General features: G+C 40.7%; 1 protein-coding gene across 1 annotated transcript; it reads right to left on the bottom strand.

Annotated features, from left to right (window-relative positions):
- Positions 1 to 1,045: 1,045 nt before the first annotated feature.
- On the bottom strand, positions 1,046 to 18,349 carry LOC141971728 (interferon-induced GTP-binding protein Mx-like). Its single transcript, XM_074929269.1, has 13 exons — positions 18,122 to 18,349; positions 16,401 to 16,596; positions 15,529 to 15,666; positions 14,131 to 14,285; positions 11,958 to 12,096; positions 11,336 to 11,534; positions 10,527 to 10,605; positions 9,456 to 9,578; positions 8,515 to 8,656; positions 6,142 to 6,300; positions 5,156 to 5,232; positions 3,443 to 3,685; positions 1,046 to 1,614 (listed from the first exon to the last, which is right to left on the bottom strand). Exons 1-13 carry the CDS (start codon positions 18,347 to 18,349, stop codon positions 1,381 to 1,383), a joined length of 2,112 nt encoding a protein of 703 aa, XP_074785370.1. The 3' UTR covers positions 1,046 to 1,380.
- Positions 18,350 to 18,983: the final 634 nt, after the last annotated feature.

The following is an 18,983-nucleotide window of genomic DNA, read 5'->3' as shown; positions in this document are numbered from 1 at the left end:
CATCTCACGTTGCCTGAAGCAATGTGTACCTGCCTTTCTTCTCTAGGTGTGAGACATGGTGTTTTCAATAGAACATGAGCATAAAGTGTGCCTTGGGGGGAGTACCATGATGTAGTAAACAAGTTTAAAGTACTTTCAAAATAGAAATTAAATAAAGTTGTTATGTTACCAGGATTTTTTATGGCTTCTGATCTGCAGCACTGTAAGTCAGTAGTATCAAAACAGTATACTGAAATGTGGAAAAATGGCAGTAGTACTAAACAAGGTTAAGAAAGCTGTATGCTGTACTGAGGTGAATGCTGCGTCCACAGATGCCAGCCATCTGCTGCTGTAGTTTCATGTCAGGGTCAAACACCTATCATTTCTAGCCTGAAGAGAAGGCTTCTCTTCTAAGCATCTTGGAAATTACTGTGTGGCACACTGTACAAGCACATATTTTTTAGCTGAATGGGCATTACTCTTGCTGCACAAAACACAGCTTTGCCCAGAAAAAAAAATCCTACATATGGAAGATGTAATGAATACAGGGTGCCGTATTATATTTTGCACTGGTTTTCACGAAATGAAAGCTTTTAGAAAGGTTCTCCTTGCCTTGGGCGAGGGGAAGGAGAAAGGCAGCAATTAACATGCTGAGACACCCTTCTGATGTTTAACATCCTGGGTGGTTTAATCCCTTTGGATATCCAAATCCTGCCATCTGCTCAATTGCCCAACAGTCCCAAAATTTGAGGTGATGCTCTAGGCATTCAAAGAAAGCCTTTCTCTACAAATCAGAGGACTGAAAAAGGAGAAACAGAACCATCGGCATCCTGTAGATACACCAATCTTTCCTTTCCCTCTAGGCTGGAACTGTTTCATGCCCACCCCACCCTGTACATACTGGGCTGGAATTTAACAGTGACTATACCTTGCAGGCTCACCTTTCAGGTGACAGCAGAAACGACAACCATCACAGTAAGGCAAAAACACAAAGGGGAGTGGTGGACTTCTAGGGTTGTGTGCTAAGCTTCGTCTAGGAAAGTTAGATAATCTGATTTCTACAGTTTGTGAGTTAGACAGCTGAAAGTCCTAATCTTAATTTAAAAAAAAAAAAAACACAACAACTCTTAGAGCTCTAGCTTTTTAATAATTGTTTCAATGATTATACAGCGTTCATGAAGCAAATTCTAAAAAATAGGGTAACATTTATTTAATCACAACTCCCCCACCAGAGCACTTTACATGAGTAGGTGTCTGCATGTAGGTGCTTATGGAAAAAAAAGCAGAACTGAACCTTAGAAATGAGTGCTAAAGGTCTGTGCTGGCATTACATTTCTAGGGGGATTTTAGGCTAGAAAATGCTAGAAAGCAAGAGTAGAAAAATACTTCTGAAAAATAAATCTACAGCGAGGTGAAGTCTCTCAGGTACTGATAGGCTTTGGCGAGACGATTAACTCGTTGACTGAGGTAGCTCCTGTGTTTAGCAGCTTCACTGTCCTCCTGAAGGAGTTGGCTTAGCTTGTCTCTTTCTTGCAAAAGATGCAACATTGCGGTCTGTAAGTTATCCCCAAAATCATGAAGGGCAGAAGACAGGATAATCAGAGGTATCTGATTGGAGAGGCGTTTACTTGCTCCCTGCAAGAAGGGGAAGAAAAGGCAGAAGACTTGTTTCCCAAAAAGGAACTAAAAAAGGAAGGGGCTATAGGTAATCTGGCAAGAAGTGACAGCACCTTTTAAAATGTTGTACTGAGTTACTATTTAAGGGTGCTTCTAGGAATTAAAAAGTGTTTGCTATGAGACTCTTTTGTGCCTAAAGATCTAAAAGTTAGGAATTAGTTTGCAGACATCTAGTCAATAGCAAGCAATTCAGCTGAGTCAGGTAAAGCACTTATTGAGCCTACATATTCTCTAGGCACTACTGACCATGACGGGAGGAAGCCTAGGTGCTTTAAATATGGGTGGTATTCTGGAGCCAAACTCTACTCAAAATCTTGACAGTCCTGCCATAGACAACGCAGATTCATGCATGCCATTTTCAAAGGCCATGGACACTTAAGAGATTTCATCTCATGCAAAGTGTATTTGGCTTTGCATAAATGTCGTGGAGGTATGATGCACTGACATTTGTTATTGTTGAAATTGCACTTAGGACATTTACAGAAATGTGTAGCTAACATCCAAGACATTTATGTTATAGTAGAATATAGTGAGGCAGGAGGGAAGAGCTTATGCAGTTCTGCCTTTGTCTCTTGTTCTCTGAAAGCTGCTGGTTTTCCATCAGCCTGAGCAACCTGAACATTTAATTGCATGAATTTGTCAAAACCTTGCTATTGAAATTCAAGGTGAGTTGCTACCTACCTTAATGCTTTATTAATATTGAGCTTGTTGCTTTCTGAGGGAGTTTTACAAAACAAAGTTCAAAAGCAAATCCTGATACTGCGTGTTCTTTTTGCTGCGTTTCTTTAACATGATCCTTTGTTAAAACATCCCATTTGTCTTCAGAGACAACTTCTATGAAGCTATCTGCAGTACAGCATACGCACTCTGATCTCTACAGATAGCTGAATCCTTTTTAGCTTAACATTTTATTATCACTCCTCCTGCTGCATTAGTTTAGGATCTGACCGCAAGCCACTGACACGACGTTCTGCTGGCAGCAGGAATATGCAGAGGGGCTTGAGGTTGACCTGAGCTCTCAGACACTGTGCCAAACAATGAAGTGCTGTACATAATGTCGTTAAGTTTATGGAAATCAGTGTTATTTGAAAACCATGAGACAAACTTGCAGTGGGGAAAGCAATCCTGGAACTATTTCTGCCTTTGTTGGAGAGGGGGGCTTGCCTTTAACTGAATATCAATAACTTCGAATTACAGGGCCAAGGGCTCTTTTCCATCCTATTCTCTCCTCCATGCTGGGAAGTTACTGTCCTTTCCCCCCCCTGACACTTGTCCCCATCAGAAAGCCAGCAAGAGAACATTCTACTGGTGTGGGGCTGTGTAGGAGACAGGGAGTCACCTCTATGAAAGGCTGGAAGAGGATGAGAAGAGGACTCCACTTGCTGATGGCATATTCCCTGAGTGAGGGGCAGCTGCAGTAGGGAGCCATGCCCGGCTGGGGGGTAGCTAGCAAGTGGCTTAAGAGCCAGCTGTCATTTTAAAAACCTGCAGGCATTTCTAGTCGCCATATCCTGCAGAGGGCAACTACTCCCCTGCGACTGTGCTGACACAGCCCATCAGACCAGCTTTGTCCTGGCATTTTCATCACTGGCCAGAATCTCCAAATAATTTGTACTGAAACTGCATGTACCTGGATGAGAAACTTATACCCTCTGGCTACTATTGCCTGCATAGTGGTAGTATTGCATGAAAGACTCATATCAACTACAGTTATATCTGGATAAGAGAAATATGCTATAACATTTAGGGTGCAGAAAAACTGCTATATTGTAGTCTGTAAACTCACATTGAAATAGGCCTTCGTGTGAGAAACCATTTCCTGGACAAAGGAGGGCTCTTGATTCAGAACAGATCCAAACGGCAGCTCTTTCCCATTGCCAGCTTTGGTAGCGTTTTCTACCTTAACAGAGTTTAAATCATTACTGTAAAGGTCATCTTGGCAATATACAATTCTCTCCATTTTAAACTGGGTCTGGATATGTCTTTCAGCCACCGCTGCTTGTTTCTCTCTAATGTCTTCAATTCTGGTCTAGGAAAGAAAAACCAATAATTTCTCAGACATTTGCATCCTGTGCAAAGGTGCCGGTGCTTAACAGTGTCCCCAGGGAACGGCAAGGTGGGCACAGTGTTCAACAGTCCTTGTTGCAGCACTGTCTAATCCCAGACTGGCTCTTGAGAACATGGAGTAATGCTTTAGATTCTGGTTGCTCTGTTGTGAAATAGTAGGAAAATGTGGTGGGTTTGTCCCCTCCTTAAACATGAGTGGGATTAGTCAAAACCTGGTGCTTGGACCCCGATGGAAAATAAAAGGTTGACGGGAACAAGCAGCAATGGCCAGCCATGAGTTCAGCCTGCAGCCTGTCTTCGGTTTTTGCATGGTTTTGTTTGTGTCTCCCTCTTGCAGTAGGCAGTGACAGCAGGCACTGATGTGAACTCCACTGCCTTTCCTGCCCTTCTCAGAAATTGCAGTCTCCTATCTGCTGTCAGCGCACCAACCGTCTAACCTCTCACTGGCGCTTTTATTGCAGTAATCTGATGCTTTCTGGCCTTTTTGATACTTCCACCTAAAAATCTGTGGGGGCAACAAAGTTCCCTCAGTCATCCTCAAAATGCATCCTCAAATAGCATCCCTGTGAAAGCATCCTATCTTTTTTCTCATGTTCACTGACTACTAGAACTTCCTCCCTCTTCATTCCTCTCACCAAGGCCTAAAGACCTTCCCCTCTGTGTTTGGCTGAACTAGCTTGTTTGCTTGCTGTATGGTTGTCCTGGGAGCTCAGTAGGGTTTGGCCATGCAAGTCAAATAGCAAACCATCTATTTCACTCATGTTTGCCTTTGAGTTTCCTTTTTAAGCAGTACCCTGTGAGCAGACTCTGCTTCCTGGCTGTCCAGCATTGCTTCTCATCTCTTCTTCAATGCTCTTTCTGAGCAAAGGCCTTGAATGACATCTGTATCATTTAGCTCCACCCTAAAACATGTAATCCCCCAAACTGTGAACAGTCACCTTCTAACTCTCTCATAGTTGAATGAGTTTTGGCTTGTCTGCTGCTGCTCCCTTTTATCAAAGATGAGATTCCTGCTGGCTAACAGCCTGGATTGCCTTTCTGAGAGGGAAAAGCACTGTTTAATGCTCTGAGGATTAACAAATAAGCGCAGGACTTAAATTTGAAATTAGTTATAAATTCTTCAAGGCAGTCAAACCAGGTTTTCTTTGCATTGTGTTGTATGTGTCAAGAATGTGATCAGAATGAATGAAGAGTGTATGTTTCAGATCTTCTCAAAGTTGTACTGAAAGGCAAAATGCACTTTCATTAGTGCCATTATAAACATGCTATCATTTTTAGGCTCTTCCTTATTTTGTAAAAACTGTAGGTCTGCAAGAAATTCCACGCTTGCATAAGGGTAATGCAATGGGATAGGTACTGTAAGCATGGCTGTATTTACAAATGCCATTCTGTCCTACTCTTGTCTTAACTCAGGTTAAAGGTAGTGTCTCACCTTAGCAGCTCTGTTTAGATTGTGAAAATTAGCAAAGTGCCTTTTAGTGAGTTCCACAAATTTCTCTTGAACCAGTCCTAAGGGAAGAACAGACACAAAGTCAGGTAAACAAGTGAGGTTTTAAGCTATTGTTAATATGAGACTTGGAAAAACTACTAATTTTCTGTATTCATCCAGAAATAGCTAAGCAGCTGTACTGATGCACTATGTCTTTATGACCAATAAAACCAAGTAGGAATGTAGATTTCTAGGTCCAAGAGTATGAGCCATTAAAGACCTCCTGTAACCACTTAACACCTGAGAGATTGAGTATCACTGAGATTTCCTTGGTAAAGCAATATCTGTGCTTACAGCTGTGTCTGACCAGATGTGACATCCTTCAGCTGTGTGGCCATATCTGCATCTCACCCTCTGAGTGGCCTCCCCAGGAAGAGGGGCTGGTGCATATAGTACAGAGCGCTGAGTCTGGCACAGACGCCATAGCTGCCTTCTAAGGCAAACGTAGGAGAGACAGGATCATGACATACTTTTTCTCTGGGTGTTTTTTACTGGATGAACTACGTACCCTTTCCCCCAGCCCCAGCAGTCACTGTATAATACTCAATGTCATGCAAAGTACTGGCAAGGATGCTGGGTTCTCAGTTCATGTTTGTGAATGCCACTCCCTAGGCTGGGAATACCAAGCTGCTTGGCTGGCACAAGGTATTTCTACTATACTATTCCTTTATTGTGTAATTTATTGTAGTTAACTTTCTAACCAGCCACTGGAAAAAGTATTAACAAATGCTGGAGGCCACCTGTAGAGAGATTGGAGACTCTAGAGAGGAAGCAAGCCCCCAAGTTGGATCAGATTCAATTCCCCACTTGGAAGTATCCTGGCTGGAGCTCTTGCTCCAGCAGTGAGAACGTCAGCTTATCCTGGAAAAAAATTGTCAGGCCCACCAGTGTCTCCCACGCAATAGCCTCATGTGATCTGCAAGACGTACTGATCACGTTGTGCAGTATCTCAACGGCTGGCTCCTCCAGTTCTATGATTTGCTCTTTTATGACATCCTCAAATGTCCTGTAATTCGTGAAGGCTGGGAGCTCCCGTCCACGATACTGGTCTTCGTATTTCCACACTTTGCTGGGTACATTTTTTTTAACTGTAATATTAAAAAAACATTGCTTTACTACTCTATCACTCAGTTTATAAATTTCATATTTAATAAGAAAGTCTATTTCTCCTCTTTTAAATGCTCTTGAGAAGAAAAACTTGAGACAATCTTTCAAGAAATACTGTTACTACAAAACTGAGATAACACACAGTATCACTCAGTGAATGAGCCATCTCACACTGGATCAAGCATCTAACTGACAGAAAGCAATCCAGAAATTATGATGGTGCTCAAAAATACTGATTCTTCTTGGCACTGCTACCCTCATAAAAGTGGCCATTACCAGTCACTTCTGAGTTTTAAAAAACCCAGAACAAAACAAAAACCCAAACTTACTAAACAGTCACCCCAGGAAATCTACTGTTGGCTATTTAAGGTATCACAGTCAATATTTCTTTGTTTACATTATACAAACTTGCCATCTCAGATGAGGGATATCCCTTCATATTAGTTTACATATTCAAGTAAAGATGTGTTTCTGTGTGTTTTGAAAGGTTTTGACATTGCCCTGTTTCAGGGTCAGATTTGTGAATCATGAATCAAGTGCAGATGTGGAAGGAGAAGTTGAGCCCTGAATGCATTCAATTATAACATTCAGGAATATGAGTCCATGGCTGAATAATAATAAAACAAAAAACAAAAAAAAAAAGAAAAGACAGAAGTAGATGTGGAGTATCTGGTTCAGAGTTTGAAAACGTACCTGTACAGTTAAGGTAGTACAAAGCTGTAACATGGCCAAAAGAACATCTATCAGCTTTGCGACAGAAAGTTCAAGGTTTTAACTATCCAAAGTATCTGCTATTTTTAATACTTTCATTCATCATAAGGAAGCTGAAGTTAAAGAGAATCATCTGACATGCAGTGATTTACCTTCAGAAATCCTAGTGGTGCCTGATAACAATGGTTTTTGCTAAGGAAGGGCTTGCTAAAGCTGCCTTTAGTTTTCAAGCTATGCAAGTGAACTTACCCTGCTGCACATGTAACTCCTTCACTTAAGCATATGTACACATGATTTTGGGTTACCATATTGTCATCAAGAGCTGTCTAAGAGTTGCTGTATGCTGCTCCCCTGATCCTATTGTGAAGTTGGATGTATTAGTTTATATCAATGGGGATAACCTGCAAATGCCTAGAGAATTCCACACTGTGGTTCTGCTGCCACATGGTACCTCGTGCATCTTGTGCAACTGAGTCGCTCTTTGTCCTCTGAAGAAGCTACATCCTTCTGCTAGTGCTTTCTGCAGTCTTACATCAATTTCTTCATGCCTTCATTATCTTACTCTTTTATTCCTTTCCATAAAATCATGTTGACTGGCTTCGTACTTCATGGATGGGGCATAAGAGACATTCACATAGACAAATGTCTGTCTGTCTGCCTGTCTCTTTTCACATATATGCATGTATATACAAATATTTGTCTCTGACTGATGGCACCTTTGCAGCCTGTTTGTACCTACCATTTTAGAGTCATTAGTGATGTTATCATAGATGTGCATCAAAGACCAGAATAACCTGTTTCAAGAGCTACTGCTTGACTGGCAGCTGATGTTATTTCATCTCTAGGAGTAAATGATGGAGTCTCTGAAAGATGTGAAAAAGATGCTGCCAAAGATGTCGAGTATATAGCAGAAGGTCAGTCTGGGTGTATCACCCTACACCTAAGTTTAGAACTGAGTTCAGTTAAACAGCAAGGTGGGTGATGCACAGAAAGGGGTACTCTTTACAAGGCTGTGATTATTTCAGACTCAGAATTGTTTTCCCCACACCTTAAATGAGAGCTTAAATAGAACAAAAAAGACCAAAATACTACTGCTACTACTACCTTTATTATATAGATTTTTATTATTATTATTATTATTATTGTTGTTGTTATTTTTGGTGTTGGTGTTGGTTTTGTTGCTGTTATTTAGAAGATTGGTTCAGAGAATCACCAACTAGTTCTGTCCACAATCTTGATTTTACTGTTTTGCTTGGAGAAGAGAGACATCCACTGATCTCTCTGTAATGACAGCATTTAATGCAAGCTGGGTCTTTGACCCCAAGGACCAAAGCATAACTTGCCTAACACTACAACAGCTGAATGCTGCTGGCTTCTTGTTTTTTGCTTTCTTCAAAACAACCTGTTGATGATGCTGTGTCTTGATTTAAATGCAAGGAAATGGAATCTCAGGTTAGCTACAAATGATGGTTTTCTATGCTTACCCTTTGCAGCACACTCTAGGAGAATCACTTGCCATGTTTGAAACTCTCTGCGGATTTTTGCAAACAGTCTGATTTCATTTCCAAACAACTGTTCCTCTCCACGCATTGCCAGACAGATGTCTTGATTAAAGAGTTTGATCAACTGTAATGAATTAAAGAACAAAGTGAGCAATGTAGTAAAGTTTAATTTCTTCAGACTAACTTTGCATATGTTAAGTAAATCTGCATCATTTGATGTTAAAGCAGGGACATGGTTCACTGAAAATATCCCTTCCTTACTTCTTTGATGCTCTTAGCTCCTGGGTTTTGGCTTTTTTTGATTTTTTTTTTTGTTTTCAAAACCAGAACAGCTAGAGGAGAACAAAGTTGATACTATTTTTTTTTGTTCTGTTTTGATGTGTTTTTGTTGTTCTCCCGTGGACTCTTAGAACCATTTACTAAATTCTAATTTACCAGACTTGTATGAAGTCTTTGAAGGCTGATGAGCCTTCCTGAGTATCTCTGCTGGCCTGCTGAAAGTTTACTGTGAGGGATTAGCTCCCCAAAATGAGACACTAAGATGGACTCGCAAACCATATTTTGATATCAGGAATGCATTTGGTCTTATGAGTGGTGTAAACAATGGAATCCCCTCAAAATGTTGGGCAGGCAGGAATGTAAGTTTTCCCTCTCTGAGGTGACCAATCAACCGAGTTGTTGTTCAGTTCTCTTGTCTCATAATCGCAGGAAAAAAGTTGATAGAAGGGGCCATGAATTCCTGTGGTCCATTATTTTTTGCAGGTATGATGTATTTCTGCCAGAGGTTTGTCTATGTTACTCAAAACACTTCAGTGACAGATACCATAAGCTTCCTGGTGGTCCATGCCAATGTTTTGCTAAGTTTAGGTGGTTTCTTTTTCTCCCATATTTACCTCCTCGCTCTGTTCTGTACCGATACTTACATCTGTGAGGAAAATCAGCTTCTCAGGCTCTGTTGTGGGTGTGCCTCTTCTGTATTTTTGTAGATCCTGTAACGTTTTTTGGAGAACCTCATGTACTTGGTTCTCTAGTGTTGGCAAAGTTTTCTGGGGGGTAGACAGTAAAGAAGGACATTTAGGTAGGTTGAACATGTCTGGTTTTGAAGGAAAACAATATCGCTCTAAGAGTAGCCTACACCTACATGTGACCTTTGCTGCTCTTAGGAGTCCAAGAGCTCGCTGTCTTTGTATCCCACACGTGATAGTGAGATAGAATGGAAGTGCAAATATGGCCTTCATTGAGAGAAGACAGGGAACTAGGATCTCCCTGAGAAATCAAGCTGGATGTCACTGTGAGGTGGGCAGAGAAGCTGCAGTAAGGCAACATTTCACCTACAGTGAGCCAAAAACTATGTCCTCACAGGTTGCCCCAGGAAGGTGGGGATGCAGGGAATATACTGACCCCTCCGTTCCTGATAAACACCTAATTGAACATGGCTGTTTAGTTGCTTATTTTATGTAAGGTTAAATAATAACATTTTCTTTTCTCCTTCAGGACTGAATTTAGAGGTTCCCTGTATTTTAGCATTTTCCCTTAATGGAATAAGTTAAGTTACAGATACACATATATAAAACTAAAACCCCAATATACTTACATTAATACAGTAATATAATAAAACAGATCTTACTTGAGAGTTAGAAGACATTTTAAGTTATTGCGTTTTAGTAAGCTCATAGCAGTAACTTATCACCCAGCCAATCAACACTCTTCACAAACGAAATATCATGGCTGTCATTGAACAGGCTGGAGTTATGAGTCACAAGTAGATGAAATGGTTTGCCTGTTGTCAATGTTCAGCTTAAAGGCAAACCTGAGGACAGAGCATGGATTTCTTTACCTCTCACTCTCAGTTCAATTTGTTCTCAGATTGCTGGATTGAAGGATAATTAAGTACTATCTATGCATATAAAAATGCAATCCAATGTTGAAGGGCTGAACTTATTTTTACATAGTAACTGATACAAACAGCTTAGTATGGCACCTCTGTTACTTACTTTAATATGTCCCACAAGTTCATTTGTGAGCTTCTCTGCCAAATGAGGGACAGTAGCCCTTCCTTCTTCCATAAGAATGCTGTGAAAAAGAGGAAAAGGTGGTTTTGGATAGACCCTGTGTGTAGGGCAAGGAGGCAGCACTGATGCTCTGCTTTGTTTTCACTAGTTCTACTACACAAATTGAGTAGAGAAAGGGCCCTCGGGGGAGTTCTAGTACAGATGTGGTAGCAACCCAGGACTCTGGGCACCATGGCTTTTATGCAAGCTTTGTTTCACAGCTACTGGCTAAGCAAAGGGAAACAGAGAAGAATCTGATAATCACAAAATCTAACAGCAGATTAATGTGCTGCTGTATTATTTCTGTATGTCTGAAGTACAATGATTCAAAACCCTTTTCATCTGCCATTCTCTACGGTATGATTGATTTGCTGCTGAGTCATCTAGATAAATTTGTGCCCTCAGCACTGGCAGTATCCTTTCTCATGCTGAGTTTCACTGTGTTTTTCAGTGAACAGAAATTCTTCAATGCTTGTCTTGAAATGCTTAGATGCTTAGCTTGAATTCTTTGGGACTATTCTGAACTTCTGAAGTTCATTGCACTTCTCCCAGGGTTAAGGTGAGATATATATCAGTTTATGTGACATGTAAAATTCTTCTGACTTACTGGAATGCAACACTACATGGGCAACGAGAAATAGTGAGTATAATTAATACCCGGTTTTAATCCTAATTTAAATCTCAACAAGTCAACAAGAAACTTTGAAGTGACTTTAGTACTTTTTCTATTAAGTCATTTCTGCGAGAAGTACCTGAAATGTTTGTGATTCTCAAAGAACTTTCTCTCCTGCTGGATTGCAGCAGCCAAGGTCAGTTTGTTATGGATGTCCTGCTGGCCACGGCACCTCACGATCATGTAACCTTTTTTGAGAGGGATGACCAGGTTGCGTATTATGTTAATAATAGTCTCTTCAGTTCCTCTGTCCACCAAGTCTGGTTTCGTTAGGATCCCTGCAAAGTTACACAAAGAGAAAGTTAGTTGAGTGAAGGAGTTAAATGTGGGAGAGGTCCAATAGGACACCCCACCACCAGAGTGGGAACACTCCTGCACTGTGTTTTATAAAGCAGCTTCATTTCATTTTCTCTCTCCTAACAGGTTTCCAGCTTCTGGGCTTTGCACTGTAAGACTTGCTCTATAGTTTGCCTCCCACCATGCCTTTTGCCTTGCAAACCGAAATTGACTCAAAATTGAGTCAACTTCAAATTCTTAGAATTACTTATCTCAAACTGTAAATAGTTTACTTAGGCTGTTTTCTTTGTTTCCTTCTTCTAGTAGCTGATTTCACAGATCTGGCATGGAATACAGAACATCAGACCTTAATGGGAAAAAAGATTTGCACTTCTCTTCTACTTTTAGCTTAAAAATTGCCTCACCTAATGTTCTTTCTCCACTGGGGTCCACCTCCTGAGCCATTTTCAGTGCTTCTGTTGTTGCAATATCCACATTACATGGCACCACTACCAAATTGAGTGTCTCTTTGCAGCCAATAATTTTTCTAAGTAACATCTTGATCTGCAATGCAATACAGCGGTAATGAAGTTCAGTGAAATCAGATGATTGCATGTAGGATGTGACAATTTCTAGCAATATGAGCCACTGTCTGATGACATTAAATGTCACATATACTGAGTATAGTATTACATGCTAAGGGATAGCATGGGAATGGGTCAGTGGAAATATGCAGCCTCTTCCTATGTCAAGATTAATCCAAACATCTAGCATGAATGAGGCTTGACTGTTGTTTTGCCTGTCCTGAAAGCTATGTAACATTTAACTTCTCATAAATATAATATTTCATTATGGAAATATTAAATATATTTAATAAATAATCACATGTAAGAAAAAAAGCTCTGGTGTCTAGGTGCATATTTATGGAGAGAAAGCAAGATAGATTATGACGATAAATCTCAAATTTGTATCTCTGCGAGGAGAGCAAATGTCTTTTAGTTTGTATTTCAGTAGACTATCTGAAAAGAAACACCAAGTCACACATGACATCTAGTTGACTTTGTTTCTGTATTTCAATGCCAAACTAAAAAGAGTTTCTTGTAATTTGTGTTGTACTGCAAAATGTTCACACAGCTCTATTGTGGTTATACTGAATTAAATTAACCCTTTTTTTCGTGAGGTTTGGTAAAGGTGCCTCTCTTTTCTACTTCGCATTCATCCCAATTTCTGACATGTTACAATGCTATAGCTTCCATCTCTGAAGCATTCAAACAGCTGGGGATGATGGAAATGTGTGGATCATGTCACACCTGCTGCTTTCTTCTGAATACAATATAAAGATTACTGTCTAATTGTGAAGTGAAATTACTCTTAGAGAGTAAAGCACAGACAATGCACTCATCTCATTTTTGTTGATATGTCTAATTTAGTTTCAGCTACTCTTATTCCAAGTTCCTGTTTTAAAGTATTTTAGGAGAAACAATACACTCAGCTCCTGCATATCACCCTCACAGTTGGCCTTGTCCAACAAGAGTTTTATTTGCATTCCCCAGCATTTCTTCTAAAAGCAGACAGAAGAGTAGAGATCGCCTCCACTTTAATGCATATTCTGTTTACTTCCAAAAGGGTCTACTGAGATTCCTTAAGGAATGAGAAAAAACAGGATGGGTCTGATTCTGATGTGTTCTGTAAGAAAGGGGTGACAGAGCAACAAACCAATAATAGGGCCAATTTGCCACCTTGCTCCAGAAGAGCTTACAAGAACTTGGATATTCACCTTTACCAAATACACCCAGAGAACTGGTAAGAGACGACTCATTTTGGGATGTATCTATCTTCAGGACTGTGGTCTAGCCAAGGGACATGGGGGCAGCACCGTGTTGAGGGTCGACATAGCCAGGTTATTCTGTGCTAAAATGGATAGGCTGTGTCAAGGCACTCAAAGTGGCTCCTTCACAGCTAGCGTGGGCAGCTCCCTTCTGCACAAGGACGGGAGGGCAGGCAGGAGATCCTGGACTACATTGTTCCTATTGGCAATTGTTGGGGAGGGCAGCGGGTCTGCCGCCAACTTGATTGAGGAGGAATTTGACCTCAGCAAGATTCCGGTGTACCTGTGAGAGGAGGAACTTTGCTGAATAAACAATACGTGAAGAACTGCTGTCCACGAAGCAGGATGTGGGAACTGCAATAGCAACATGTGATAAGGAAGATGGGGAAGTATAATAAATGCTAACCAATAGCAATGTTAAAAAACAAGCTTTGTAACCAATCATGTAGATGCACGATATGAGTATAAAAAGCGAGCGTCTGTTAGACAAGAGATATTCGTCTGTTAGAGATTCGTCTGTTAGACAATAAAGAGGATTCTTTCTTCTTGTAATAAAGATTCTTCTTGCCTGAATAAGTTGTTGTGTCCGTCTCTACAACGACAGGCAATTACTTGCATGAAAAACACACCTGCCTGTTTGTTAGCATAGCTCTACTGTTGGCTCAGAAGCCTAGCATAATAAGTCCAGGTTCCTACAGGAAAGGCTTGCATGTGAGATAAGTTACAGAAGTGACCTTGTGCACAGGTTGGCATATGAGACTGAGTTTTACCTGTTCCCCAATGTCTTTTGGCTGATCCCCCACAGCCACTCTGGCAATTCCAGGAAGATCAATTAGTGTCAGATTTGGGACATCTGGAGACCGAATTTCTAGGGAAATTAATTCTCCACTAATGGCACCTCTAGTACCAGCCACAACATCCTGGGCTGCAAGGAGAAAAGAGCAAGGCAATGAATACAAGCTTCAAACAGTGCATCAAAGCAAAGCAGAACACAACTTTGGAAAGTACCTACTACCACCTAAGGTTCTTTTAGGCCTGGCTTTTTTAAGATTCAGATATGCAGGTAAGTCCATTTATGCAAAAATCTAAGGAAATTTTTATACAATATGTGGATACGTGGAGTCATTTTGGAATGTGAACTGTAATATTTTACAAAGTATATACTTAAGAACTCTCATATATGCAGACAAAACACACCACAGTGAAAGTGACCAGATGAAATACTGTTCAGTTTTAGAAATGCTTCCTCAACATCAAGACATTTTGAAGGCATTAATCAATCCTTGGCCGTCTTGAAAGATAAATAGATGTTATTTTATATTCTTCACGTTTTGATAGAGAGGTTGAGATATGAAGTAATTTGTCCCAGATTGAGTAAGGCAATAATGCTTGAACTGTGAACAGCACAGAGAAGCAAGGAACCCCACAGTCATTCTCATGAGAGATTTTCAGCTCTGTAATTAGCTTAATCAGTTCATACCACTTGCCTTGCCAGTTTTGGAAGGATATATTGAAAATATCCAAATAATATATTGAAAAGCTAATAAAGAAACATTAGGACAAATAACAATGTTGCAAAACTGCGTTAGTCAAGGAAATAAGGATGATCCAGCTTTCACATTTAGAGCAAGTACTTACTGCCCTTTGGGTAAGAAAAATGGTTCCTTACACAGCATGAAATATCATGAAAGTAAAGCTGTGTCATGGGAAGGACAATGACCGAGGCTGTGGTCACACTAGCTGGCAGAAGGCCTATACGCCCTCCACTCTGCCTTCTTGCAATTTTCTCCAAAATCATAAAAATTTAAGCCACAGAAACCTCAAGATTCTCTGAGCTTTTGAACTGATGACAAGAACCATTTAGGGCTTTGCATGTTTACAAGTTGACAGACAACCTCCCCAAACCAGGCAGACAGCGTCCAACTGAGGACACAGTCTGAGCTTTTATTGGACATCATGGAGTACTGTCACCACTGAAGTAGTAAGTAGCGTAACTGTCTTGAGCGAGTTATATTATGTTTCTTCTGCTCTGAATTCAGCTCTTGGTGTTACTCATGGCTACAATCACTGTGTTAGTATGGGAACTGCTGCTCAGCCTAAGAAAAGGACAGAAAGGATTCAGAGGAGATTGAGCAAGCCGAAGCAGAGGGGAATGCATTACAACTCACCTTGTCTTATTGCTCTCTCCACCTCAGATGCATTTTGGAGCTCTATGATGATGTTGCGGTAACAAATTTTTCCTTTCCATGCCTGGGTGGCAGGTATTTTTCTCAGTTTAAGTTCCAAGGGACATCGAGTAACAATACCTGCAGCAATTCCAAAGACAGAGGTAACACAACATGGACTGCATGACATACACAGGGTTGCCTAATACTTTGCACAGAGACACAGAAATTTTCCAAGAGACATTGCCAAAGGGGTCTCCTCCAACTTTCCACTCATAGCAGGACCATCACCAGCACTAGATGAGGTCAGCCATAGCTCTGTCCAGCCATGTCTTGTCTTGCAAACCTCCAAGGATGGAAATTCGCACCTCTTTGGGTGACCTGTTTCAATGCTGCACCTACATACTATGAAAACCTTTTCCTCAAGTTCAGCCTGAAAGGCTAGATCGTATTGTCAACTCAGACAGAACTTGCAGAACTTACATAGAATCATAGAATGGCTTGGATTGGAAGGGACCTTAAAGATCACCTATTTCCACCCCCCCTGCCATGGGCAGGGACACCTTCCACCAGACCAGGTTGCTCCAAGCCCCGTCCAACCTGGCCTTGAACACTGCCAGGGAGGGGGCAGCCACAGCTTCTCTGGGCAACCTGTGCCAGTTCTCAGGAAAAGTAAAAGGAGAGGAGAGGAGAGGAGAGGAGAGGAGAGGAGAGGAGAGGAGAGGAGAGGAGAGGAGAGGAGAGGAGAGGAGAGGAGAGGAGAGGAGAGGAGAGGAGAGGAGAGGAGAGGAGAGGAGAGGAGAGGAGAGGAGGAGATCCCTTTCACCTCATCAAAGTGAAATTCAGATGAAAACTCAATGAAGGTGTGTTCTTACCATTGCCCCTAGGAAGAGCAATGCCAGACAGGGCTTCTAGGACAGAGCTTTTCCCAGAGCTCTGGTCTCCGATCACTGCGATTGCGGGCAAAGCCAGGTCATTTTCTATTCCGAGAGCTCTTAGGCTGTCGATCAGATCAATGCAAGGTTGGATCTTTTCTTCGTATTGGTTGTACAAGGTATGTTCTGCTGCCTGCTAGAGTTAAACTTACAGTGAATTTTCCATAAATTTAAAATAAGTTGTTTCCACAAGAAAACACCCCTTTTTGGCATCCTTTCCAGCTAATCATTCTCTAGTAAACCTTATGTACTGGCATCAAGCTGTACGTCATATCACTGTGCATTCTTACACATTTGTGTTATAAACAGGTATATGTAAATACAAAAAAGTCAGTTGAGGTTGGCTCAATGACTATCCTTAGTAAAAATACCAAACTTTGTAAGCTATCCTGAGAAGGTAAAGAGTAATATGAGACCTCAATACTAAGTGTGCTTTTTTTTTTTTTTTTTTTTTTTTATTTTAATAACTGTCATTTTCTTCCACTCATCCATAGATACTGAAGTATGTATATGCAAACGGAGACTAGCCCCAGTAATAACAGAATGTAGTACAAAATAGTTTATTAAATCTTTGTTTAAGATTTAGTTTGTGTTCAGACACCAAAAGCATTCTGCTGTAGCGTCCTTAACAGGTGGCTAAAATCTTTTAGACCATCATGGCTCTTCTTTCTTTGCCTCATTTTAGGCTAGGGTAAAGGATGAATATGAGTGATGTGTTTTAGATGTTTTATTGTAATTTTTTGGTTTTGATACACGTGCCAGATACTAACATAGGTTCTTGATTTTCAAAACAAACGAAATAATTTCCAGACCTTTACAAAACTGGTCCACCTGCTGTTAAATATGCCCAGTTGAAGAGTATAAAGATCAATTTGGTCTCTTCTCCCTGTTTCTCTCTCCACATTCCAGTCTGACTACTGCATTTAGAAATGCAGTTTCGAAAACACCAATATTTTATAGACCCCAACAGGACAGGCACAGTCATACTTGATTTTTTGAAAGGAAAAACTGAAGATTCTCACCATCACCTTTGTCTAAGAAAGCCACCTCTGAAAATACATCTGTCAATCAGATCTAATCAAACAGAGGAAATTTATCTTCCAAGATGAGAAAGACAGCACACATTACTGGAGGCAGATATTTTAAAACCTTACTGGTAACCCCTCCCCACTATTTTAATCACAATGTTTACTAACTAGTAAATCCTAACCATTCTCAAGGAATTTGACTATGGCACAGACTTAAAACCAATCTGTTTTCAGTGTCAAATATTCAACACAGGTTATTATTAACCTTTCTTTGCATTTCTGATGAAGGTAGTAGAGCCTCAGGTAAAAATATCTCAGATTTTAGGATTTCTGTTCAGCATTTGCTAATTGTTACCAATGAAACAAATTACATGTTGCTCATTAAATTTGCTGCTAGGCTGCTGCCATCCTACTTTTGAGACCTGCATTTTTTATGCCTGCAGATTAATTGCAGGTACCTGTCTTCCTAGTTACACAAATGACTGCGTGGCCCTGACCCCAAAAGTATTCCTCTGCTTAGACCTAACAAGTGCAGATTACCCAAAGAGACAAAGGAATTAATTTTGGGGCACAACGTGAAACATAGGAGTCAGAGTGGGAAGGATCTATGCCCTCTTCTGGTATCTGCCTTACCTTGTCTTGCTCTCCGTAACACTGTTCCTTCAACTCCTCCCACTCGTAGTTAGGTTTTCTCTCAGTCATGTTCTCCGACATCAGATCTTCATCTTCTAAGTCTGGTGGGAGAGGCACTGCAAAAGCTTCTGAAGATGTTTGTACAGAAGGTGATGTAAAAACATCTTTCTTCAGGGCAGGTTTGGTTCTTTCAGAAAGTTGTTTGACTGCTGCATTCTTATTATCCATAGCCTGCTGATTTCTTGGCCTACCACGTAGGTCATCCATAAATACTTCTCTAAATAGGGATTACTGTCTGGTCCAACCACTCTTTCATACAGTTTCTGAAATCAAACATGGGGCACTGAGCGACTCCAGCTTGCAACATGATCACAGCAGAGAAATCAAACACCATTTTTATTTACTGATTCAAACTCTCATTAGATATCAAGTGCCACAGCTCTTTTCAAATCACTGAAATTGCTCTCCAGAGGATATATTTGAAACACTTCTCCCTACCTCTCTTATGCTTTCTTTGTGTTTTCAAAAAAAGAAGTTGCCACAGAGTAAACAAGAATATTTTTGGGGGGGAAGGGTGGAAAAGATAAACCATTTTTTGCAAAAAGCCAGTTTTCCTCAGTGAAATCTTTTGCTAAAAGGTGTTTTGAGAAGCATAATCAGTATGGCAGCTGCTGGGCATGGTTGGAAAGAGTGTGTGAATGCTTAACTTCAGTCACATGGGAGTACAGGGCTGTGTGGCTGCACAAGGAGGGTCTACATGGGTGGCCCAACAACTATGACAGTAGGAAACACCAAGCCATAGTCTGCTATGAGGCCAACTCACCTCCCTTGCAGTAGAAATACTTGTCAGGGGCAAATCTTA

Source organism: Athene noctua, chromosome 1 (assembly GCF_965140245.1).
Source record: "Athene noctua chromosome 1, bAthNoc1.hap1.1, whole genome shotgun sequence".
In the NCBI taxonomy this organism is placed as follows: domain Eukaryota; kingdom Metazoa; phylum Chordata; class Aves; order Strigiformes; family Strigidae; genus Athene; species Athene noctua.
Note: the sequence above shows the minus strand (reverse complement) of the source record. Positions and strands in the feature narration are given on the sequence as shown.